Genomic DNA, 26404 nt, shown 5'->3' with positions numbered 1-26404 from the left:
TCCTCATCTATAAAATGGGTTTTACATCTCTGAGCCTCAATTTCCTCATCTATAAAATGGGTTTTACAGAGGTATTCCTGAAGAGATGATATACGTGAAGTGGTTGCCATGTGCCTAGCAGGCATTAAGTGAGTGGTAGCCCACTGTCTTTGTTACAGACTTTGGAGAGCCATGGGTTATTGAGGAAAGAGCTTGGTGTGGTCCAGAGCCTTGAGAATTGTCTGGATCTGTCCATGCCCGCATCTACTCCCCTTTATGGTGGTGGGATTTTAGAATTTATGCAGGCTGCAACTTGAGAAAATCCTGCATTGTTATGACTGAGACTCAAATCACAGGGCTAGAGTCAAATCCAGGCTGCCCTTGTTCTGGCTGTGTGACCTTGGGTAAGTCACTTAACCTCTCTGATCTCCCAGTTCTTGATCAGTACCTGAAGATGATGACCACTTCAACAGGCATTCCTTTCTGTCCCCCTCACTGTCCTGCTGACCCTCTATCTCTCCCTCCACATCTTCAGACTTTATGAGTCGATTACAAGAACCAGAACCTGGTCCAGGACAGTAGCTCTCATACATTGAGTACACTTGAGCAGAAATCTTGGGATTTAGGGAACAGAAAGAGACCTTTTACATCACCTGGCCCAATGCCCTGTACAGGTGGAGAAACTGAGACCAGAGAGAGGAAGAAGCTTGTTTGCCTCCCGGCTTCCCATCCAGGCCCTGTTTTCTGGCAGCACTTGCATCGGCCTGAGACAAAGGGCAGGCAGGGGAGAGGGGCCGTCTGCGTCTTTGCTCTCACTACACAGAGGATTTCACATCCTTTCAGGACTGATGGAGGGAAAATGAACTTTCTGCTCAATTAGTGTGCAACGTGTTTTCTTCTTCTAAAAGGTTTAAAGGAAATGGTGCGATTAGGAGCTCTTCAAACTCCCCGTGCAGGAGACTAAATGAAAACAGTGAACTTCAGAGATAGAGGTTTTCAGAAACCCCGTCTGACCGTGGAGGTGTCTGGAAGGCAGATGGGGGTGAAGGGCTGGCTGCTGAGGAGGCTGCAGCAGTTCATCGAAGGACTAGGGCAGTGGGAGTAGAACAGAGGCCGTGTCCTGGTAGAATTGAAGAGGGTGAGAAAGAGCGAGAAGTCAGGGGCCTCATCCAGATTTCTGAACAGCCAGGTGAGTGGGGTGGCACCACCAGCTGCAACATGGACCTGGAATGGTTTTGAAAAACCCAGGAAACTCATCCTAACTCAGCTGCCCAAAACCAGAGGCAAGGGGTGCCCGCACTCACACTGCCAACCCATTGTCCAGAGCACCCACCAGCCTGGCAGTGCCCAGCATGCCTGCTGATGGGCTAGGTTTTCCCTTCCTGACTTGCTGCATCTCCCCTTCCAGCCAAGCACACGGCATTGCCCTTTGCTCCCCTGAGAGCTCCCTGGTCCCCTCCAGAGTCAGAGCCACCCTGATTACATTTCCAGCTGGTTTTTAATTATCTCGTATCAGCCCCCATAAATCTCCCCGTAAGGCTTGCCTGCCATGGGAGGCGTTCCAACTGTTGCCAGGAAGCCTCTCGTGCCCTGGGACAGCTTCCCTTCTGAGGCACTGGGTGGTCTCTTCAAATGAGAAAAATATTTCTTTCCAATCACATTTCTAACATCTTGGTAATAGGACTTATTTAATAATATTTTTGTAAAAGCCATCTGGGAATGGCTTGACTGGGAGGGCATGTGGGGTGCTGCAAGGACAGGCCATAGTGACAGATACAGACCTTGTATCTGCCATCAGCAGATACAGCAACATGGAGAAAGATGCAGTCAGGGACCAGAGGACCAGGGCCTGAATCCCACTGCTTCCACCAGCCATGAGGGTCACCCAGCGAGTTATTTCTTGTCTCTGAGCCTCAGCCCTGAGACTCAGGGACACAGCGGAAGGGAAAGCTGTTAGTAAACCCTGAGTGTCTGTATGAATGCAGGTGGTGTTATTTACAGAGCCTTGTGCTTTCCCCGGGGGAGTACTGGGGGGGGTCTTACTTTGCTAACAGCTAGGTAAATAACTCAAAGGGCCCCGGGAGGAAATGCGATCAGCCCCCACCTAGAGGCATTTGGCGGGGCTTGAAGCAACCAGCTTCATTCAGTAAAATCCCAAGGTTTCCTGTTCCCCATACCTTCAGGCCCTTGCAGCCAGAAGGGTCTTGAATCATCCAGGTCAAGACCCTGGCTTTCGGATGAGAGAAACAGGCACAGGAAGGGAAAAGGACCTTCCCAAGGTCCCGCAGCGAGTTGCTGGCGGAGCCCAGATGTCTCGACTCCCATCCCAGGTTTATTACCCTTCTGAGCCCATAACACTATATTTTCTTTCCCATTTTCTCCATAAACGTTCGTGGTATTTGCGGCAGATTTATAAAATCGGATGTCAGATTTTATAGCTCTCGTCTTTGCTCCCACAGTTCAAATGCTAAAGCTATAAAAATGATGTTTTGCTGTGTATGAGTGTGGGTGTGTCACACTCACACGTGCACACACTTCCATTTTGTGCCTCGAACCTGCCCTTTTCTGAACGAAATTGGGTCATTTGTAGAGACCTGGATGGATCTAGAGACTATCATACAGAGTGAAGTAAGTCAGAAAGAGAAAAACAAATATCGTATATTAATGCATATATGTGGAACCTAGAAAAATGGTACAGATGAACCGGTTTGCAGGGCAGAAATAGAGACACAGATGTAGAGAACAAACGTATGGACACCAAGGGGGGAAAGTGGCGGGGGGGGGGCGGTGGTGGTAGGATGAATTGGGAGATTGGGATTGACATATATACACTGATATGTATAAAATAGATAACTAATAAGAAACCGCTGTATAAAAAAATAAATAAAATAAAATTTTAAAAAAACCCTGCCCTTTTCCGGGCAGCCCTCCCCCAGTGAGCAGCCGCCATCCTCCTTCCAGCTGAGGGTGCTTTCTGCCACTTTTAATACCTTTTTTTTTTTTAAGGATTGCTTCACCTAGGGGGAATATCAGAAACAATTGGTTTTGGCAAAGCTGGCTTACTAGAAATGCTTTAATTAGAACTTTTTTTTTTTTTTCTATTTTCCTTTTGAAAATCCACACGCTGCTCACGGCCCTGGGCGGCTTGAGGACCAGCTTGTCACATTCTCAGCACAGACTTTCAGGGCAGGGGCAACAGTTCAGCAGTGTAGGTGTCACTGTTGCGTTCCTACCAGGCACCAGGCCTTTGACTAGATGGGGAGACAGAGGCACATCAGACTCTAAGCTTGTAGTCTAGGCACGGGGACAAGAATAGGTGACTGCTGTGATGGAGGGAGGTGTAGCAGAGAATAAGTAAGGGAGGAAGAAAGTGAGTCTGACTGGGGGCATCTCAGAAGGCTTCCTGGAGGAGGTGGCATGTGGGCAGGGCCTAGGACGATAATAATGTATTGGGAAGTAACAGAAAGGTAGAAGGATGATTAGGTTTGGTATTAGAGGAGAGGTCTCTGCAGTGTCCCCTCTCCCTGTGGTGCTAACTCCCTGTGGTGCCAACTTTTCAATTGTCCCCTCCACGTAAGCTCCCCATGGCCCAGGTGACTAATAATGTTGTGGACAGAGATGTGCCTTGTAAACTCTGAAGTCCTAGTCAGTTCTCTCTCTGTCTCCCCACAGCTTCTGCATCTCTGGTCCTTTATCTTTTCCACAATTCCTTCCCACCCCCCAACTTGCCAAAGAGTAGCCACGTGCCCCTCATTTCCACCTGACACTAAAGGTGTGTACCCCACCCTCGCTGAACACAGCCTCCCAGGGAAAAACGCATTTACACGGTGCCGGGCAGGTGCTTTGCAGTCCCTGGGACCTGGTGTTAGAAATTGAAGAGGCTTCTGCAGCGTATCCTCTGAGGCAGGTAGAATTGTGCCAATAACAATGATTAAAAACTTGGGGCACTATATGAGTTCTGACACAAGTAATGATGAAACCACTGCGGTGGCAAATGCATGAGGTGGTGTGTGCTGGACACACCCACCTTTCAGATTCACAGTCTCCAAATGGGAGCATAATCCCGTTTTGAGTTCAGATTTTCAGGCTGGAAAAATACTTTTTCCTGTCCTCAATTGTTCCAGTCTTACCCCCTAAAAATCTTCTGTGATGAAACGAGGGTTGACTGTTTTACTTTTGTGAAAGTTGCGCTTTTAAAAAGCAATCAGTTCCAATAGTAAGTAACTTTTGGGAACTCAATTACTTGCAGCCGTGCCGAAAAAAACTGTAATTAATGTGGTCAAACCCTAGCCAAATAATAAAATGAAAGCTTTGTTGTGTATCAAGGCAGAAATCAATTTCATTAGGGAGCAAAGAGCCGGAGATTTAATTTTGAGAAAACTCTCCACCCTGTGGACAGAGGTTGTCAAGAAGCTGCCAGAATGAATGCCCAACATGAGAGGATTCGCCCTCCAGAGCCCAGATTACTAAGGGCTGGCAGTGACCTTTCAGAATTACATTTGCAGACCTTCCAAGTGTGGCCACAGCCAGTGGGGCTTTTGCTTCTTAATGTTCTTGGACTGGTGCCCCCTTTGGTTTGGTCAAGAGGTGCATGTTGTCTGTACCCACTGACGCTCGCATGCCAATGAGATCCTGTCCCTTGGGATGGGGAGGAGGAGGAAGACAGAGGTGGACTCTGGAGGTCAGAAGACACCAGAAAGGAGTTCAGGGATGGCTCAGGGTGTCCACATGGTGATGGAGTCGTGTCCAGACAGCAGGACTAATGGCCAAGTGGGACATACCCATTGGGGACACTGTCCGGTTGCAGGCCAGCATGTGTATGAGAGATTGTGAGCAACAGGGGGCACCAGGATGAGAGAGGACAGCTGGAGAGGAGCAGCCTCAGGTCTGTGCCTGCTTCTGTATTCCGCTCTCCAGGGGGCCTTCCCAGGGCAGGCAGAGCAGCTGTGGCCTGCTGGAATGTGCTAAGTCACATTTCAGCTCAGAATGTAGAAGGACTTTCTCATGGTCAGAGCCATCAAAGGTTGGAAAAGGTTGTACCTGTAAGGAGTAAGCTCCCCAGCACTGGGGGTAAGCCACAAAAGCTGAACATGAGATGTGAATGTGGACTTTGCATCATCAGATAGAATTAGAATGGTGGTTTTCAAACTTGAATGTGCATCGGAATCTCTTGAAGAGCATATTAAAAGCTGATTCAGGTTCCAGAGAGGCCCAGGGAGTCACAAGCTTAGCAAATCCCCAGGGACTTTGATGTAGGCATTCTGGGGCACATTTGAAGAAACTCTATATTTGAGAAACCTGCACTCCTCTTCCAACCCTGAAACTCTGGGATGTCTGTAATGAAGGTCAGTCCTTTTGTTTAATATCTGAATAGTCATTCCTTCTTCATTGCGTGGTGTAAGCATCTCCTACGTGCTAAGTTTCAAAGGTTTAGCAGTTTGTGGGACCTCGGTGGTCACCTAGTTCTCTCCCTTTGTTGTACAGATGGGGAAACTGAGGCCCAAGAAGACAGGAGCCAGGGCTGGGACCAGGTCCCTGACATTCAGTTCAGAGCTCTTTTCACTTGCTTTCAGTGACTTTAAGGAATATCATAAAGTCCTCCCCATTTCACAGATGAAGAAACTGAAGCCCAGAGCCCCAAGGACTGTTGGGAGGTTTTCCACTGAAAACCACCATCACCATCATTCACATGATGTGCAAAAGGCTCTTGGCCAGGGTGTCTGGGTGGCTTAGAGTCAACTGTGTGCCTTTGAAATTCCAGGGAGGAAGAACGGACCCTCAGGTTAGAGGCAGGACCACTGAGCAGGTAGGTCTTTTTTAGCTTTCAGTTTTTAAAGGCCCTCCTGGATTTTTCCTTCCTTACTTGTTTGAGTAAAACTGTGAGTTGGATCAGGTGCTTTGTGGGCGAGTCCCCTTCTTTGCCGTGCTAATGAATCAGTTGGTCAGTTAGCAAGGGACGCCCCAGCCAGGAAAGGAGCTGGGTCTGCAGGATAGTGAGGGTAAGCACTGTGCTTTAAGGACAAGGATGAGAACTGGGGTGTGGGGGGATTGCTGCCTTCTTCCCCCTCCCTGCACGCCCACCTCCACCTTCCACCTTGTCACAGGCATCGCTTCCTACTCTGAGCATACAGAGGCTATGGGGAGTGCCCAAGAATCCCCTACAGCTAATGGCACGGGGGCAGGGTAGGGGGGAAGGGGCACATTCTGGATTCACTGGAGAATGGGAGCAAACCTTCACCCCTTTCTGGGCCTTAATGCCATCTGTAAAATAAGAGCAGGGAAACACATGGTCTCAAACGCCTCTGCTTGGTGTCTTGTCTCTCTCAGAAATGTTGAATACAGAGCAATACACACAATACTGCCATAGACCAGTATTTTTTAAGCAGAGAAGCCTCTTTCCTCATCATTCCCATTCTGTTTTCATGTGGACCCTGCTGTGTAACAATGTGCTTTTGAGAGTGTTGTGAAATACCACTCCATGTTTGGGAAAGTTGATCTCAGGGTCGTAAACACCATGCCCATAGTCACCCAGTGACAGAGCTAGGGCCAGAACCCAGGCCTCCCAACCCAGCCAGGCAGGCTGCCCAGCTGGAGGATGTGGTCCTGCTGCCAACGTGGCCATGAATGGCAGACCAGGCAGACAGGGAGACACGCTCAGTGCTCAGCCCGGGCAGCACGGAGCCAGCAAGGCAAACCAGATGGGCAGCAACTTCTACTCAGGCTCCTGCAGTGCAGGTGGGAACAAAGCCATGTCAGAACTCCTAGCCTTAGCACCTGCCAAACTTGCTCATGCGCCATCCAGCTCGGACCTCAAGATGGTTCTTACGGGTGGGCAGTGAAAACTCCATCCCACAGATGAGGAAACTGAGGCTTGGAGAGAGGCACAGCTCAGAGTGGCAGAAGGGGACTCAGACCCAGGTCTGGGTCCCCCTGGGTCTGCAGGCGGTGGTCCCTTTGCCCTCGTCTTGCCTTCCTCATCCCGGAGTGCTCCCCTCATCTCACTCTCCAGCCTCACCTGGCTCAACCCCAGGTTTCCAGCTCCCCTTTTGCGTATAAAAGCCCCTGTGCCCCTCAAAGTCCTCTCCATGGCAGCTGGTGCTTACCCTTATGGCTGCCTTTGCCCAGTCCCTGTTCCGGACCTTCCTTCAGGTACCATATGTTCCCCCTGCACCTGCTGGTTGGTGGTGAAGTGGGAGTTGGCCCTTGGAAACAGCCTGGAGCCCTTTGCAGCCCTTTGGCAAATTCTGTGTTGTGTCTTAAGCCCTTTAATAAGGAGCTGGATGACTAACCTTTATCAGGTGTTCATGCTTCCTTCACACAGGCATTCTCACTTCTCCCTCACAACTACTGTGAGGGTGGACTCTTTGTTACTCCCATTTCACAGAGGAAGGATTTGAGGCATGGGTGACTAGTGAGTTGCCACTGTTGAAATTTGGGGCTGGATTATTCTATGTTGTGGGGTGGTCCTATGCAGCATCCCTGACCTCCACCTGTAGATGCCAGCAGCTCCCCTGTCTCCAGACTTTGTCAAATTCCTCCAGGAGGGAGGTAAACTCGCCCCAGTTGAGAACCAGTGCTCCAAGAAGAGTATGGGTGGAGAGAGGCTTGTCCTAGTAGAAGGAAACCCCCCTCTACCCCACCCCAGGCCTGAATGCGTTCTGTCCATCCCGTTGGCACAGATGTTAAGAAGCCTTGCTTTTGCCACTGTGCTGTCCTCAAGCCCGGGGATTCCCTGTACCTGCATGAGGATAGCCATCCTGCCCTGCCTTAGTCCTCCTGGCCGAGGCTGGCACACCCTCCACACCACTGTGATATCTCTCATTAGCTTGAAAACTTCAGCACTGGAGGAACCCCCTCTACCTTTTCCAGATGGGGATGCTGAGGCCCAGGGAGAGGGGACCTGCCCAGCCAGTGACATCAGTGGGATCAGAGTTTGAACCCAGGCATCTGACTTCAGTTCAGCCACCACCATCAACCCCACATGCTTCAAACACAAAAGGGTCTTTGTGTTCCTGGAAGAGTCCTCTTTCCCCTTCCTAAAGCTCTGAAACATTTCATGTCACCCCTCCCCCTGCCTCCACCTCTTCCCTTGCAGTTTTCATGTGCACTTGCTCGAGGCTGAGGACTGATAGGAACACCGACCAGAGAGACTGCAAAAGTCATCCAGCCTGCCCCCACGCATCATTACCCTCCCACTTACACACCCCCAGTGATGGGAGGCTCACTCCCTCAGCTGTCAGTCTGGATCATTAAAATTCTCCTGCCTGACACTATGTTAGTCTACTCCTGAGAAAATTGCCCCAGATCAGCTCATTTTGACCTATGCTGCTTTGCGTGGCACAAAACAAGCCTTATGCCTCTCCATGTTTGCCGCAAGATGCATCTGCCGGCTCTCCTTCTGCCTGGAGATGGCTTTTCATCGTGATTTACTGAAGTCCCTCTCCCTGATCCGCCAACTTAGAACTTGAGAAATGCCCGGGCTTCCTGGGGAGGCTTATCACTGCCAATGCGCTTATTGAAAGTCTAATTATTTGGTTGTAAATCAAGTTGTTTGGCTCAGCGGTGTTAACATTTAGATATTTGTTCCCCATAACTTGGCACATGTGTCTTTGGCTTGTCCCCCTGAAGGCTATTTCGGAAGGCAGTGGGTGGCATGTGACCTCATAAGCCCCTTCCCCCAGCTTCCTCAACCCCTAGAACATCTCAGCTGGAAAGGGCCTCCGTGCCCCTCACCCCATGCATTGCACAGTTGGAGAGCCCCGACACACAGCTAGAAGGACTCACGTCCTGGTCCCCTGGCTCAGAAAGCCCTGGTGTCCTCTCGCTGTGACTCAGGCAGGTTGCTTCTCCCTCTGGCCCTTGGTGTTCTCGTGTGTGCAGTGGGTGTCTTGCAGATAATGCCAGCCCTCCCAGCTTCTTTGTGAAGCCACAGGTTGGTCCAGTCACAGACCAACGGCAGCGGTGGCAATCACATTGTACACGTTTGTTCTGCCAGGCTCCCAGGCCCTGTGCTGGTAGTTCACAGCATGTGCAGATGCCAGCCTGACATCCTCAGGAGATGTCAACCAGGTTCCTTTCCCCTGAAGGCCCCCATCACTTGAGATCTGGGTATGTTTTTCCCACAGCAGGCAGGGCTCTTTTCAGAACATGCTTCTCTGCAGGCACTCATGAGTGTTTCTGGAGTGGCTTGTTTCACAGATGTGACGAGGAGTTTCTCTGTAGACACTTACCCAGCAAAATATCCCATCTCCTAGGAGGTCAAAGAGCAGACGTCCTGAATCAGAGCCATCTGCTTGCAGAGGCAGCGTTGCTGAGCAGGGGGCGGGGTTATGGCAGGAAGTACCTGTTTTGTAGGCCCCTAGGTGGCCATGGAGGCAGGAGGTATCTTGCCATGGTCACCCTCCAGGCTGGCTCCCTTGGGATGCTCCCTCACCCAAGGTCACAGCAGATCAGCATTAGAGCCGGGCCTAGAACTCACCTATGCCCAGTTAATTCGATACAAACGTCCGTGTCCATCTCCACCCCGACGTGGGTGCCCACTTGTGGGGTCAGAAGGACCTGATGGGCTGGTCTCATGCCCTCTCCACGCTGATCACAAGACCTGTGCTCCGAGGGCTCTGAGGGTGAATGCTGGTTGCTGTTGTCATGCTCATGGAGAGCAGGTGACACCTCCCTCCCCTGAGAATCATCCTGCAACCAATTGTTGAGGGCATTCAGATGCCCAATTTCATCCTTCCTCTCCTCTTAACCGATCTGGCCTCAGGAATCTTTGCACAATGTAAGATTCAACATTTTAATTAAAATAACCCACAAGAAGAGGAAGAGATGCAGCCACTTTGAGATCTGCTGGGCCCCAGAGCATGGAGGGCCTGGGCCCTCAGGAAGACGTGGTTTCAGGAGGGAACTTGCATCACATTCGTTTTGTTTATCTAGGCCTGGGCAGGGGAACTGGCTGGCTCTGTCCCCGGGAATGATTTCTTGTAGAATCCCAAGGAAAGAAAAAGGTTTGACCCATTCTTCTCTGTGGCTTGTGGCTTCCCTCAAGTGAGACTTCTCTTTCCAATTTGAGAGGCAGGTGCCTTTGTACCCCCTGCAGAGGTGACCCTCTAGGTTCTCCCCATGGCTCTGCCCCTCACTAAGCTGGCTCCTCCTGGGACCAATGCTGACCAGGCAAAGCAGCCACCGTGTCTGGCCTTGAAAGAGGCAGCTTCTACCCTGGCTGGACCGCACTCGGGGACCTGGCGGAGTCGCCACCAGCCTGCCCTCTGGAGCTTACAGTCCAGAGAGGAGGATGCACGGGGCCTCATTTCCTGGCTCAAGATAGACGCTCACTAGATAGCTGCTGGGTGGATGGATGGACAGCTGAACGGCGTGCTCGGCTGTGTGCCAGGCATGTGCTGAGGGCCCAAAGGGGAATAAGGCTTGACCTGCTGAGAAACGTCCCAGTGAACAGAGTTCCTGACCTCAGGAGCTCACAGAGCTGCAGGGACCTGGACACCTGGATCCGTCTGGCTGGGTGGCTGAGCGGGGGAAGATGAGGCTGCAGTGGTGGTGTCAGGGCCCTGAATGCGTACCACAGGTTTCAAAGTCAGACAGACACAGTGAAATCCTGGTCCCACCGTGTCCCACGGGACAAGGCACACAACCTCCTTCAGCCTCAGTTTCCCCATCTGTAAACAACAGTAGTCACACCAAGCAACTTATCAACCTTGCCGTGGGCTTAAATGAGGTAACATGTAGCAGTGGCTCAGCTCAGTGCCTGGTGCACAGTGGGGTTCGAGCATTCATTCTGCAGTGGCAGTGGGGAGCCCTGGATGGTTTTGAGCTGAGGTACAACGTTCTGGGGCATCTCAGTGAAGAGAGCAGCTCCCCAACCGCCTTTCAATAGAGGTAAACCAGAGATCACCTCTGTGTGTGGTTTCCTGTAACCAGGTCCTACATGCTAGTCCCAAAGGGCAATTTCCTTGCCTTCTCCTGCATAAATATTATATGCAAGTATTTTTAAGTCACTTCATCATGAAAGGAAGCGATTTAACATAACTATTACCCAAGATTCTTCATGAAATATGCATCAAGCAATTAGGTCTAAAAGCAAGAGGTGAGGCCTCGCACCCCGTTCGGGCCAGCAGCTGCAGGCTGAGTGATGTTTTATTAAAGCCCATGATTATGAGACAAGGTGGGGTCTGTTATTAGGCCCAGCGCGCCAGGCACGTTTGATAATCCTGGTGATGAGGAGGTGTTTTTGTGATGATAATGAGCCATTTGAACGCCCTGACAGCCACAGCATCCCCAGCCTCTACCAGCCTTACAAGACTCATTAGTCAGGTCACCCACTGGAGACACCCCTAATTGTGACTTAGCTCTCGCATGATGTCCTATCAAAGGAGATGGGGCTGACACAGGAGCTTGGCAGGCGGCGGCCTGTCTGAGCTCCCCGGGGACCCATGCCTTCTCAGAAGCGACGATGGGAGGTGGCCTGGGACCCGGCCCACCTGGCCCTGGACGCGTGGGCCCCAGGTTCTTGCCATAACCTCAGCCTACCTTGCTGTGTGCCTTGAGCCAGAGTGCTGCTCTCTCTGACCTGTTTCCTCCAGGGTACCCCAAGAGGGTGAAATGAGATGGTCCCCAGGTTGCTGCTTGCTCCAAAAGCAGCGTCCAGAGCACCGCAGCGTCCCTGGGCATGCTGGTTATCTGATGCACCCTCTCTTCTCCCTGGAAAATTTAATCTTTTCTCTTCTTGTGCTGGATGTCGTCTTCTAAGTAGAGTTGGGAGTCTTTAAAGCCATCCCTGGCAGCTGTTTTTAAATCTTCAACTGTTGTTAGGCGGCACCTCACTCGTGGGGACCTTGTGACCGATCAGGATATATCACTGCAGCACACCCCGTAGGTATGTGCTGACAAGGCTCTGCCTGACCTTTGCATAAGTCTGGGTTTGACAGATTATCTCAGAAAGAAAGCCTCCTTACCTCGCAGGGCCCACCAACTCCGTGTGATCGTCCCTCCATGGCTGGGGGCTCCGCCAGTCAGGACACACTGTCCCCGATCCCCGGGATGGCCTTTCACTGCCAGCCCCTATGCTGCTCTGACCCGTCATTAGCCCTGCAGGGTGGGTGTGGTGGGGACTGAGGCTCAGAGTCAAGGAGTCACTTGCTCAGGCTCTGATGCCTCTCGCCCACCACGCACCCGGCCTCACGTGGAGTGTTGGGGGCTAAGTAGGGCTCTCTCCTGGAGCTGGACAGCGCTGAGGTCAGGAGCGTGGGCTCTGGGAAAGGCCCACCAGGGAAGGAAGCAGCATGGCCACTGCTGATTGCTGTGTGACCCCGGGTCAACCACCTCCCATCTGAGTCTCAGTGCTTCGCACATGGCCTGGCTCACAGGAAGTGCCCAGGACACATCAGCCTGAGGGCCATCCGGGCCAGTACCCTGTGACAGCGGCACTGGAGGCCGTGGGCAGCAGTGGAGGGGTGTGGGGCGTGAGGCTGCCTAGACCCCTTCCTGCAGGAAGCCCTCACCGCATGGGCAGCAGATTATGCTCATACACGTGGAATCCAGGACCTTAGGCCCAGAAGCACCCTCAGAGGCCATCCAGTTAGTCTCCCCATGGATCCAGTGGGGGCAGGGAATGAGCCCAGTACGGCCCAAGGAGAGCCTCAGGTCCAGAGAACCAGAGGGTGCAGTGCGTGAGCCCAGGGGGAAGGGCCGTTCCTGCCGGGGCTGCAGGGTGAGGGCCAGCTCTCCCTCTGCTGGGAATGGTCAGGCCCTGGACTCAGGGGTCACGGGCCTGAGTTCTCTGCCTTGGGCTCTGAACTTTGTAACTGCCTGCCCCCTCAGTACAGCCCAGCTCAGGGTTATAAACTAGTGTGTACTGAAATACGAGCGTCAGAAGAACAAACAGTAGGCCTGGAGAGTCAGAAGGGACTGCGGGAAGGTACCAGCGGCTGCCTGGGTCCGTTGAGGTGGAGGCATTAGTGTGAAGTTTCTAATATCTGGTGACCTCGCAAGCCCTCGGCCTGGGAACAGAGGAGCTTCAACTTCTGTCTCTGGCTCTGTCCTCTGTTACCACCATCCCTGCCCACTTCCCTCGCTGAATATTTTAAGAACAACGGGTGTGAAAATATCCCATTAACCCGTATGAGTTATTTTCTTTAACCTCCTTAGAAATTAAATCAGCTCCCCCTGCAACTTTGTACCTGCAGTGCCATCAGAGCTTTGGCGTTCAGACTAGCTCACAACTGGTTGCTGTGATCTAACACATCCTGCGCTTTGCAGCCCCAGCTGTAGACTGTGGTACATAAAGCCCAAAATACCCCACACAGAGGGCATGACATGTCCAAGGCCACACACACCCGCCCATGTCACTCACCTGCAGCTCCAGCTCTGCTCTCTCCCATACACACCCCTTCTCCAGGCAAAGCTGAGCACGTGGTCTTCAAGAGTGCAAAGCTTTTTAACTGTCCCCGGTTTTTTTAGCCACACAATTTCAGCCCTGCATTCAAGCAATTACAGTCCTTTCCAGGCCAGCACAGATTTGCCATCTCTCCATGGATGTGGGTAGCAGATAGCGGAGTCTTCACACAGAGGGAGTTGCACGTTTTTTCACTTAAGGCGCGCACCAGTTCCTTTCTAACGCTTAAGCAAGTGTGCCTCCTGCTTCTCAGATGTGACAAGGCAATTCTCCGATGAAATGACCCTACACTGAGGAGCAGAACTTGCCACAGGCCCTGTAATTAGAACATTGTCAGCCTTAAAAAATCTTGATTTAAATTTCAGTTCTTTATAGGAATTATTCTCTCTTGAAACATAATTGCTCTCCGAACGATTTCCTTTAAGCTAAGGGTGACATCTCTAAATACGTTATTATGAGCAGATGTATTGCTCAGTGCCTGCACTTCATTAAACATTTGCTCTGCCCATTTGAAAATGGTCCTGGAGTCCAAATTGACGCATTAATAGAGCAGGCGCCGTTAAGCGTGGGGAGCCCGGTCCTGGATGGAAGAAATGTGGGAACAGCTGAAGCAAGAAGAATCAAAGCTCAGAAGGGCTACAAACTGCAAACCTGTGTCCACACGGAGGTCTCGGCCTTGCCTGTGGTGGGCCTGGTCTCCTAGGAGCCGGGCCTCTAGGGCTGCTCACAAGTTATCAGTGCCCAAGGATGGGCTCTGGAGAAGGCTCAGGAGGTCAGAGCCCCAGCTTTCTCACTAAGTGACACACCCTCAGTAAATTTGGACTGTGCTTTGGAAACCAAGCATCCACAAGTGTGGTGGCTAAATCTTGGAGCTGAGTGAGCAGGGAAAGGGCAGCCTGAGCACAGGCAGGTTGACGGAGGGGTTAGTGACCCCATGTGGCCAGAGTCCTGGGTGGGAGGCGAGAGAGGTCTGCTAGGGCCAGGTGGAAACAACACCCCACCCAGCATGCTGGTGCAGCTGGCAAGCTGCAAGGGTCACGGACATAGGGCTCTGCTCTGATCTCCGAGGAACCCATCCACTACCCATTTCAGCAGATGCCGAGCATGGTGGGCACAGAGCCTGCGCAGTGCTCTGGAGCTCTCAGGGGAATTGAGAAGATGGATAAGTAATCACAGTTCAGCAAGGCAAGTGCTGATGGAGGCGTTATATCCTCTGTGCGGTTGGAAGAAGGAAGGAGCTCTGCCAGTGGGAACCTGGAAGACTTCCTGGCAGAGACAACACTCAGCCTGGGCCTTGGAGAAGGAGGCAGGCAGGGTTTACTGAGCAGAGAGAGGAAGCACAGACAGGAGAGTGCCGGCGTTGGGGCAAAGCCGGGGAGCACACATTCTCCCCAGATTCTATTGGCTTAAACTAGTCACGTGACTACAGTGGCTACAAGGGAGGCTGGGAAATGTAGTCCCTGGCTGGGCAGTTCCTTACTGCTGAAGAGAGAGCATCAGTTTTTGGAAAACAGCTCGCCTGTCATCCTGCCACACTCTGTTTCCTAATCTTTAAACTGGGGGTGATGACCCCTGTCCTGCCTACTTGTCAGGGCACTGGGGACTTAAACATTGTGCCTGCTAGGCAAGGCTTAAATTCTCATCTGCATCAGTAATAGGAAGAGGGGCCAAGTTTGGCGGTTTCTTTGTTTTCCTGAGGAAGTCCCTCAAAGCTCCCGAGGTCGAAAGACTCTCCTGCAGCCGTGTTTGCCGCTGATTCCCTGTCTGCTGCTGGGATTGAGGGGGCTCTTAGGTGCAGCTGCATTTCAGCCGATCCTGGACTCTATTCCTGGCTGGGAGAGGTGCAGCTCAAGGCTGCTTCTTGGCTGGGATCTCTTCTGTCCCAGGCAGCAAGGAATCTTCACACCTTAGCAGGAATATGGCCAGAGGGAGAGTTCTCTCGGATAATGAGTGTGAATTCATGACACACCTCGGTTCAGAGCAAAAGTGAGTAGCTCTCTGGGAATTGCTTTCCTGATTGATCTTGGGCCTTCATCATTCTGCACATCCTAATAACCTCTGCGCTTTGTTCACAGGAGCAACCAGGGCTTCATGCACATGAAACTGGCCAAAACCAAAGAGAAATACGTCCTGGGTCAGAACAGCCCCCCGTTCGACAGTGTCCCAGAAGTCATCCACTACTACACCACCAGAAAGCTGCCCATCAAAGGGGCCGAGCACTTGTCCCTCCTCTACCCCGTGGCTGTGCGGACCCTGTGAGCCCCTCCCTGCCCTGTGACGGGGCCCAGACATGGAGGAGCCGGTGGCCCCCGCCGACCTGCCCGGCCGCTGTTGCCAGCCGTGTCCAGTTTGTGTCGTGTGTATGGTACTAGCACACCACTGCATGTCTCTAGAATGCTGTTGCCACTCACGGGGGCTGGAGAAGGCCTGGATAAAGACTGAGGGACGGCCAGCCCGCCACCGCAGCCCCCACCCCCAACCCCTCTTCGAGTTTCTGTGAATTAAAATATTTGCAAATCCAAAGAGATGCCTTCCAGGATGAACAAAGGAGAGCAGCTCCGAGGGGCGGGGCGGGAGCTCCCGGGGTTGCGGCTCTTTGTTCTCCAGCTGTCAGGAATTCACACCTGTGTACGGGGTGCAGTTTTCCCACCGGGGCCCCACTGGTGCTGGGAGCCAAATGCTGGTGCTTTGAGAGCCCTGAAGGCCCCGGGAATCCCGCCTCCCGTCTGGTGTGTGTGTGTCAGCGTGTGTGTGCGAGTGTGAGCACATACGTGGGAGAACATGGCCACACACAGATGTAAGCCCACTAATCCACTTTTAGTCATTCAGTGTAATCATTAAGAGATCTCCAAGGAATCATTGTGCAGTCAAAAAAAGGATTCAATTATTTATGAATAGGGTGTGTAAATAAAATAGTCATTTAATATATATTCTTATCCCTTTTTTTAATATACTGCAGTGGGTCTCTGGGGTGGGGGCAGTGCTTAACTGCGGGTTTCGTCCCCAGAGCAAGGTGTGGTGTCCCCTCTGGGCACGCGGGAAGGAGGCAGAGCCCCCAGCTCAGGGCTGGGGCAGAGGGGTTTGCTTTGCCCCCTGAGAGTCAAGCTGCAGGAAGGGGCATTCAGGCTCCAGCAATGGTAGCCTCACATGTTGACTCAGCGCCCATGCTCCCCCTTCTGCCTACAGCAGTGCAGTGATGGCAGGTCCGTGTTAACCCCTCAGGTGCACAGCACCCAGCGGTGCATAAAGGGCTCTCCCCATTAACTGGGGTCACTGCTACCCTGTGAGGCATTTAACATGTGGGGAAAAGGAGGCTCAGAGAGGGAAAGTAGCTTGTCCAAGTTAACACAGCCCATAAGCAGAGGACACTCTAGAGCCAGTGCTTTGGCTCTACATGGCCTTGCTGTCACCCTGCTCCTGGGAGAAGGCAAATCCTGACCTCTCAGGGGACATGGAGCCAGAGCTCCTGGTCATCCGCACTGCCTCCACACAGATAAGAACACCCGCACACACACTCCCACACTCCACCCCTATCTAGCCCCTGCCCTTGACAGGAGCGGGGGTCTTGCTCACATAGAGCAGACCCTCAGTGAGATTGCTGTTACTCAGTTCCCCTTCCTTTCCCTCCCACCCACCTACCACCGCACCATGCATGTTAAATGCAATGGAAGAAATAGAAGAATCCCACCCAGCAGCATGAAAGGCATGGCTTCCATCCACTTAAGGAGGTGCAAGGGATCCAGAGAGAGCACAAGTGTCAGCGCCTTCGCCAAGCACACCTCAGTCTGCCTGCCAGTGGTCTGAGCACAATGGAAGTTTGGAGACCATCGTCCCCAGCAGGAGGGGGCTGAACCGAGTTTGAACATCACCAGCACTGCCAGGCCTTCCACGATGCTTCCGACTCACCGTTCACATTAGAGACAGAGGCCCAGTGAGGAGAGAGGATTTGCCCCAGCCACCTGTCAAGCCAGGGCAGGGCAGGACTAGAATCCGTGCCCCTTTAGGTGGCTGCTGTGGAATTTAGTGGGTTGTGGCCAAAGCTGTTTCCTTGGCATCTGCTTCCTGCCCAGTCCAACTCTTGGGTCAGCCTCCCGAGTCCTTGTCTCAGTCCGGGCAGCCCGAGACCCTCCCACCCATGGATCCCACAGGCCCGTCCACCTCATGGTTGCCTCGTTGCCTATGACCTGGGTCTAGTCTCCAAAGCCTCAATCCTGACCTTTTACCTGCTTTGCGTTTTCCAAAACATCCTTTAAGGCAGGAGTACCTGGAATGATTCACGCTTTCCTCTTTATTTATTTATTTTTCTGGTGAGTGAGACGATGAGTGAGGAGTTGGCACTTATCCAAACAGAGGTGCCGAAGGAGACTGGATCCCAAGGATCCAGTTAGAGGTTGGGGACGAGGAAGGCAGCCCATGGAGCCGGGGGTGGGGTGGATTTTGCATTAGTGCCTCGTCCTCCAGCAAGTGCAGATTGCCACAGGGCCCTTCCTGAGGCCGCAGGTGGGGCAGTGCAGGAGCCCACGACCCTTCTCAGTGGACAGTCTTCAGAGCAGACCTCTCCTCAGAAGAGGCTCTGCCTGTGGTCTGAGGAAAAGCGAGGCTGCTTCACCCTCTGGTCTTGCCTTTGCTCTTTTAAGGGATTCCTGGGCCCTCCCTCCTTCCCCTGCCTTCGTTTTCCTGAAGTTTCCCCGGGAGGCCCAACCGCCAGCTCCCCCTTGGGACTGAGGCCGGCAGAGGAGCCAGCTTACAGGATGGGAGCTGCTAAAAGGAATTTTTTTCCTTAATTTTATGAACCTCTCCCTCTTCTTCCTCTAATTGTGACCGTTTCCTCTGTCGGCGTGTATTCATGTTTTCTTGGACATCTAACAATTGAAACAGCTTTTCCCTTTCAGAAACACTCACATTCAGGTTACTGGCGTTGGTTTGGGTTTTGTTTTGGCTTTTTTTTTTCATCTGCTGCCAATTAATGGGGGAAAAAATGAGCTGGATTTCTTTGAGGGAAAAAAAAAAAAAACTCCCTGCCACACAATATCTCGCCTCAGCATTTTGTCTCAGAACACAACCTCTAGCCCCTAACAGGCTGCGTTGCTCAGAGCCACAGGACTGTTGGGTTTTTTCCCCTTTCTTTCCCTCCATCGCTGGCTTCATTATTGACCATAATGCCCCAACCACTTTAGCAGTAATGTCCTTGAGCACTGAGGAGTCAAGGCCCTTTGGGCAGTGCCCCGCCCGCCCCAGAACAAGATGACAGCCCAGAAAGAAAGGAGGCTTTGTGGGGAGAGATGGCCCACCTGCCTGTCAGGAGAGAGGCTCACAGAGCACCTCTTCTAAAGAAAATGGTGAAAAGGCTCCTCTTCAGGAAGCTCAGCCAATCCCAGCTGAGCTGTGCCTCCCCTCCCAGGGCAGCTCCAGGCTGGTGCCCCTCAATGGCCAGTGGGTGAGCAGAGGGGAATCATGATGTAACTTCCAGCAAGGGCCTGGCCTCAACAGGTGGAGCCCTTGGCAGACGCTCTGCTTCTCCTACAGTCACAGGACCCGGAGATTGCCTTTTTAAGATTTGGAACACCGAGCTCTGGCCGGCTTCAGGGAAGTGCTTGCTGTCACTTGACCAAGGGCCCAGCAGGGACAGACAGCCAGGCTTACCATGTGCTCTCACAGACCCCAGGGACAGTGCGTGCAGAAATGGGCAGACAGGGCAGGCTGGCATTTGGAGTTGGCCCATCGATGCTCATGAAGGGTCCTGGCTGGATCAGATGGTCATCCAGCAAACTGCCATGTCTGTCTCTACCTTCCAGAATCGGTTACCAGCAAAGACAAATGGGGCAAGTTGTCCGGTGGAGCCAGCACAGCCCAGGGCTGTAGATGCAGGAGCACCTTCCAGAACCCCCCAGAGACCCACTCAGGTACCCTCTAGGCACTGACAACCCCCAGCCCCTCCCCCCTCCTCAGGGCTGTTGTGTCACTGCCAGGAGCCTTGGGACTGCCACCTACTGCGAAAAAGTGTCCTGTAAAGATCTACTGATACAATAATTCTGTGCGATAAGCTGTATAATGTATATTTAATGTGAAGCTTTTAATATACAAGTGTCTTGTTTAAATGTACCTCACTGAGCACGCATGTTTTATTTCCTTAAAATGCAAACGTGTGCCCCAGGATCTAGTTTGATTGCCGCCTACTCGCAGAAGCTGAAGTTCTGCCATCATCCCCCAAAGGTGGATCTTGCAAGAAGAAGGAACCTTCCTGCTTCCTAATTAAGAGGAAGCTAGAGCCCTAATGAGCTTGTTAAATGGAAACAAATTAATTTGTTCAGCAAACATTTGTTGAGTGTCTACCAGTCCTTGGGCCTGGTGGATACAGAGGAGAATAGGACCCAACCCCTACCCTCAGGAAGTTTCCAGTGTGGCGGAAAAACAAACAGGCAACTACACGTGATGTAATAGAGGGGGGCCGTGGGTGCCCAGATGAGGGGGAGTTGAATCTGCTTGCAGCGGGTCAGGAACAGTTGGGCCTTGGCGGATGAGTAGGGAGCCTGGAAGCCTGGTGTTCCCGGCAGAGGTAACAGGTGGGGGGATGGTCGGGGGAGTCAGATAGGCCTGGTGTGGCACAGCCTGCACGGTAGGAGATGGCAAGGTCTCTGGGCCTCCGAGGGCTTCATCCGGTGGAGGTAGAAGAACAGAGCAGGGCAAGGAGAGGGGCGTTCATCCCCTTGCGGCAGGAAGCCATTTTTGGTCTCCCTGAAGACTAGGAGATGCTGGCCTGTTTTCTGGAAAGCGGCAGGCAGGGCGTGACTGGCACACTGTTTCCCATTGTGTGCCCTCATGCCATCATCATCATGATGTCCTTATGCAGCCTGAGCAGGAGGGTCTGCAGCCCAAGCCCCTTCCTCACACACAGGTCAGCACCTGAGGAGGCATAGGGACTCCCGGCTCGCCTGGAAGCCTGCTCTGGAGTGGAGGCCGACCCCCACCTGGCCCTGGAGGAACTCACTGCCTCTCCCTCTCTCCCAAGGTTGTGGCCCGCTGTGCCCCAGTGGGCCTCTTCCTCCCCCACTACCCCCAAGTCTCAGGCTTCGATTCCATATTCCAATGACCCAGAATCCACACCTCCAACTCCTAAGCCCCTCAGAGCACGCCCCCCACCACGGCACACACACACACACACACACACACACACACACGGCTCCCTGTTCAAGGGATGGCAAAGCCCTGGCGTGTTCCTGGGCCCACCAGGCCAATGCCAGTGCTCTGTGACCAGGAATATTTCCTGAAGAGAGAAGAGAAAAATGTCTCTTGTGGTCACTTTTATGTTTGGGGGAGTTTTTTATTTCCATTTTGGTTCAATTTAACAAACATTGAGCATGAAACAGGGCCTGGAACGAGCTGGTGATCTGGAGCAGGAAGCTGAGCACAGGAAACATCTTCCTCAACTAGTCGACAGGAAGTGGTGGACGACCTGCCCTCCCTCATCTATGCACAGAGACCGAGCGGCGTGGGCCAGAAACTGAGGTTCAGAGAGGGATAGGAGTTTGCTCAAAGACACACAGCAAGTCCATCTCCACATACCACAGGTGCTTGAGGGTGGCCAGCTCAGAGGTTTACCCTGGCCAGTGCAGCAGCTCTGGGAAGACTGGGGTAGGGGTGGGGATTCTTCTAGGACAGAGTTTATGAGCCAGTTCCTTCTCTCTTGCTCCCTCCTGAGTGGGAGCGTCCCAGCCTCCAGTGACTAGTATCATCTCTGGCTTTGGGGGACAGTTTTGAAGGGGCCATGATCTGACTGGGTGGCAGAATGTCACCAGTGTGGTTCTGGCGCCCTCATGTGGTTCTCTTCAGCATTGCAGCCAGTCTCAGGGGGAGGAAAAGGCAGCTGTTAAGTCACTTGGCCTGTTACAGAGACAGAAACTGAAGCCCAGGCTCATATCCTAACTCCATCCTTTCCAGCTGTGTGACGTGGGCAATGTGCAAAAAGCTTCCATTTCCTCCACTGTAAAATGGCACGAGAAGTGACCTCACGGGTTATTGCAAAGATTACACGCAGCGTTGGATGAACGCCCTTCGCATGCCTGAGCTTTCGTCAAACTTCAGACGTCAGCCAGGATGAGAACAAGGTGAGCTTTCATAAGAAAGGCAGGGGTCATTACAGCCACAGGATTTCAAAGGAAAGAGGGTCTGGGGTTCCAGGAAGGCTGGGGCATTTTAGGAGGTGAAAGAGGAGTCCACTTTACAAATTAAAAATGCCCCAGCTCTATTGAACATCATGAAGGATCAGCGCTCAAGATCCGTTTCATCTCCAGACTGAAGTCCAGAGTGGCTCTCTCCATTCCCCCCTACCGCGGCATCTTCTGCTGCCCCATCTTTATTTATTTAAATTAATGCTAACATACTATATTATTTAAATAATGAGCAGCTGTTGTGTTTACTATTTAAATAATTGTCACATCTGTTTATTTCAATATTGAACCTATTTATTGTCTTTATTGTTTAAGTATCAAATCCATGCAGTGTCTTTACTGTTTAAATATTAAACACATATCATGTTCATTATTTGTCTGTCTCCACCCACTAGAATGTAGACTCCACATAAGCAGGGGTCTAGGAGAGCTCCTGGCACATAGCGGGTGCTCAATAAGTATTTGTTAAATGATTTAACAATGGTAAAAGTTCCCATTTACAGCGGGCTTACTGTGTGTGCCCTACACATTGTGCACACACCGGTCCCCCACCATGAGAGCAGGTGAGAAACTGAGGCTTAGAAGGTGAAGTGGCTGCTGGGAAAAGCATTAGTTCAGTTTAGTGGTGGGGGCCCTGCGTTCCTGCTCTGTACCTCACACCCCAGAGGACAGTCACAGCCCAAAGGTTAGCAGGATCGAGAGGGAACTACAGAGTCCCTTCTTCCCAGAACAAAAGAGAAGGGTGACATTTAGAGCTTCGGGTGACATATTCCCTGAGCCTCCATTGCCCCCTCCATGCCCACCATGTGAAGGAGAATGAGCCTCCGTCGTGCTGGGTCTGCCATCGGGGAAGCCTCCCTCAGGGAGGCAGAAGGTGGGCTCAGGAAGGATCCTCATGCTGAAGTGGGGATATTGAGGCTCTGAGAGGGGGAGAGCTTTGCCCCAGGTACAAAACCAGGAAGTGGTGGTTCTAGGATTCAAACCCAGGTCTGCTGACCTTGCAACATGCCACGTCTAGTTCAGTGCATCCCACCTTTGCCTCATCATATAGTTCACGTGGGCCTCTTGTAAATTACAAATTCCTAAGCCCTTCTGGGAGATTTTGAGTCAGTAGGTCTTGGGTGGACACCAGGAACCTGTGCTGGTAACAAGCTCCTCAGGTGCCTTATGATTAGAGAGTCCTGTGTAAAGGGCCAATCTCCCCGCTGCCTGCAGCTCACCATCCACAGATCCTTCCCCAAGTGCCAGGCACCAGTTCTCAACAGTGCTTCTGTTCTCAAAAATGGTGGAGGCGGTGCAGTCCCAGCCTCACCTCTCGATACATACTGAGCTCAAGCAGGTCACAGGACTTCCCTGAGCACACAAATGATGTGTAAACCAGAGGGAATGACTATCAAGTAACTGCTTGGACGACCCAAAGACTATTGTGCAAATGTTTGATGTTGTTTTATTGACTCAGCCCTTGCTAGATAAAAATGTGTTTGTATTTCACAAGTATGTGTCACTTAGATACCAAGTAAAGTGTCCCAGGATCCCACCCAGAGGTTGGCAATTGTTCTGAGCCCTGAGAGCTACCAGGGGGCATAGGCTCTGCCCATAGGTGTGCCTGGGACAAAGGCAAAGTTGGGGAACAGGAATGAGGTCAGGGAGAATGAGAAACCTGGTGTCTCCTTCCTTACACACTTCTTCCCATCCCATGCTTCTTCTGGAGCCCACCTTGTTTTAAGTCCTAGTCATGCTTTATGGGTCACCTCTTCCAGGTAGCCTTCCCTGATTGCAGCTAGTGCATTTTCGCTCTTCTCTGCGCACTCACAGCACTTGGTATATGTCTGTTTCAAGCCCTGATCATTTCTCCTTAGGACTAGACCCCAGTTTCCTCTCTGGGCTGCAGGCTTATTCACGCACACATTCCTGAGCCCTGCAGGTCCCTGGGTTTCAAACTTTAGGTTACTATTATGGGTCAGGGTATCAGTTTAGAACTGTTGCTTCCCAAAGAGTTTGAGAAGAACTGCCTGAGGCTTGTGTTGGAGCTAGAGAGGCCAACTGGCCTCTCCCCCGGAAATTCTGACTTCATAGTAGGTCTGCTAGAATCTAGCTTTTCAATCTGTAAAGTGCATACGAGTCATAAAGGATAGCACTGTGGGGCAGCTCTGTGTCAGGTAGTTAGGTCAGGAAAAGCAGAAAGAAACCTCTGTGTAAGCTGAGCAATGAAGGGTGAACAGGACTTTGCCATGAAGCAGGCAGAGCCTTTGAGGCACAGAGGACATTGTAAAAGAACGCAGGGACGTGAACCAGCAGTGGCTGGCCTGTGGCTGGAGCCTGGGGGTGTGAAGGGGAGTGGCTGAAAAGGGAAAGGAAGGTCACTGACCCCTTGCTAGGGAAACACTGCTGGTGACCTTATCTGGGCAGAGCCACTCACGGTAGCCAAGGCTCCGATGACAGCTTGCATAAAGCTGTTTTTGTGGACATAAGGGCCCATAGAGCCTGAGTGCACTAGACAAGTTTCTAGAAAGCATTTTGGTGGGAGGGGGAGGGGGAGTAGAGGGTGCTTAAGCAAAGATCCAACAGCAACATTCCCATGGCCCTGTTCCTAAGAACCCAGACCCTCTCCACCAGCATTTTATTTGGGTAAACACCCTTTTTGCCAAGCACTGAGCTGGAGGGTCAGAACCAACTCAGACAGCTCTGCCCTAGTAGGAAAGGGAGACAGACACCTTCACAAATGATTATAACATAAGCAGATATTAGAGGTGCCCCAAACTTTGTGCTATGGGAAGGCAAAGGCAAGAGCAACCAAGTTTGCCCAGGTTAATCAGAGAATGCTTTTCAGGGGAGAAGGCAAAGGGCCTTGAAGGGTTAACATGTTTGATTGCTGAGAGTCAGTGGTGAAAGGGGGGAAAAGGTCTAAGAAACAAGGATTTGCAAAACATTGAGAGACTACGCATGGCTGAAGCACAGAATGTAGCTGGAGACGAGGTGAACAGATTAGGTAGAGGGGCCAGGACATCGAGAGCCCGTGAGCCAAGTTAAGGAGTTTGGATTTGTTGAGGAGGCAAGAGGGAACCCTTGGAAGTTTTTAAGCTGAGGACTGAGATGATCAAAACTGAGTTAGAGGATGTTATCCGACAGCTGATATGGAGGCTGGAGGTATGGAAAACAGTTTAATAAGAGACTGAAGGATGAATAAAACAATGAGTGGATGAGGACAGAAAAATGAAAGGATAACTTTATGATGAATCCTGAATCAGAAAATAGAGGTTTTTTATCTCCAACATTCATATGCCCAAGAAGAGCCAATTAAGGACCTGGGAGGTTTCTGACGAGGAACTAAGAGCTGGAGGAGCAGAGGCCAGCGCTGTGACCTGCAGCATAAAAGAAACGGACTGGCTCAGCTCCAGACACGCGTGTGCCTGTCAACCTGGATTCCCCTACTCTTTCAAGTCTGTTGTCCCCCAATTGTGTGTTTAATTTCAATCTTTGCCTCCTCTTCGGGTTTTACCACAGGAGAATAACCTCTCTATTCTAATCTGAAATGAATTATTTATGCTTATGAACATGCTGGATGCCTGCCTGATTTATTTATTTTTCGAATAATACATCTGAACAGGAGTTCACACAAGACAGGGCAAACATACTTCTGACATAAATGCCTTTCCCCAACTGTTGCCCGATTTTAAACACGCCAAGCTACTGCGTGGCCTTGTCATTATCCTGTGGAGCCCCAAATCTATCTCTGCACACTAATTAGATGCCAGGTGCCTGCATCTGACAGTCAATATTTGCACTATCAGACCCCACCACCTGACTTTTACAATCTTATCTCCTGCTGCTATGACTTTCTCTGCTAGTCCAAGTTCCACTCATTCATCTTCCAAGGCACAGTTCAAACACCTCCTCCCCTATGAAGCCATCCCTAGTTCTCTCTTAAGGGGAAAGGCCCCTCATGCATCTGAACTTCCAGAGTTTTTGTTTTTATATCCTTCGAGTTTTTGTTTTTATATCCTTCGTTGGACTCTAAGTTCCCCGAAGAGAACACAATGGCACACAGTAGGTACCTCAGCAGAACATTTGCTGAAATTAGGTAGCATGATCTCTCACATCCCAAGAAGCAGTTAATCAGGCCAGCTCAAGCAGATGAGACAAAATTTTGGAGCCAATATCTACAAAGTGCTCTCAGGGGAAGTGGGCCAGGAGAGCCACCCACCTATAGCCATACCGTATTTCACTCCAGTGGAGTTGCTTATTGGACTAATCCCAAGTGAAGAGCATAAGCTTCACATATTGGATGAGCCTCCTGAGGAGCCTCGCTGTTGCTCTCCAGGCTCTTTCCGTTTCCTTCAACCCCTCACATCTGTGTGCCTTCCAGTTTATAAGTTAGAGTCAGATCATTATTCCCAGTGATTCTTACAAGGGCCAAAGGATGCATGCAAGGCCGGCGTTACTTTTCAGAGATCTGGGGCTCAGGGACCAGTGACTTGTCCGAGGTCACCCCCAGCAAAGGTCAGGGCTATGACTTGACCTAGGCCTCCTAACTCCGGGTGCAGTGAAGTCCAAGACGTGCAAGTTGTCTGAGACTGAAAAGAAACAGTGTTTTTTAATGATTTGTATATTCTAAAGTACACACAGGTGTTCTGTGAACTGCAGTATCAGTAGCTGACACAAGGCCACTCCGAGGGTTTGATGAAATCTAACCAAGGATACAAAGGGAAGCGAGGCGGGGACTTTCAAGGCCTAGGCGCACGTGCGCTTGCCACCCACACTATCACTTCCCAGTGGTCCTCCCGCAGGCTAGAGAACGCGTTGGCTGTTTGTGGCACGGCAAGGCCACCGTACGGCAGCAAGGGTACGGTAT

General features: G+C 51.6%; 1 protein-coding gene across 1 annotated transcript in view; it reads left to right on the top strand.

Moving 5' to 3' along the window:
- Positions 1–16312, top strand: part of SHB (SH2 domain containing adaptor protein B) — a 133861-nt gene extending 117549 nt beyond the window's left edge. The window contains exon 6 of the mRNA XM_036856237.1: positions 15460–16312. Within this exon, the coding sequence (XP_036712132.1) occupies positions 15460–15643 (184 nt within the window). The 3' untranslated portion in view covers positions 15644–16312. The remainder of the gene's footprint in view (positions 1–15459) is intronic.
- The last annotated feature ends 10092 nt before the right edge of the window (positions 16313–26404 follow it).

Source organism: Balaenoptera musculus, chromosome 6, assembly GCF_009873245.2.
Source record: "Balaenoptera musculus isolate JJ_BM4_2016_0621 chromosome 6, mBalMus1.pri.v3, whole genome shotgun sequence".
In the NCBI taxonomy this organism is placed as follows: Eukaryota; Metazoa; Chordata; class Mammalia; order Artiodactyla; family Balaenopteridae; genus Balaenoptera; species Balaenoptera musculus.
The sequence above is the reverse complement of the archived record's forward strand: the minus strand, read 5'-3'. Positions and strand labels throughout refer to the sequence as shown.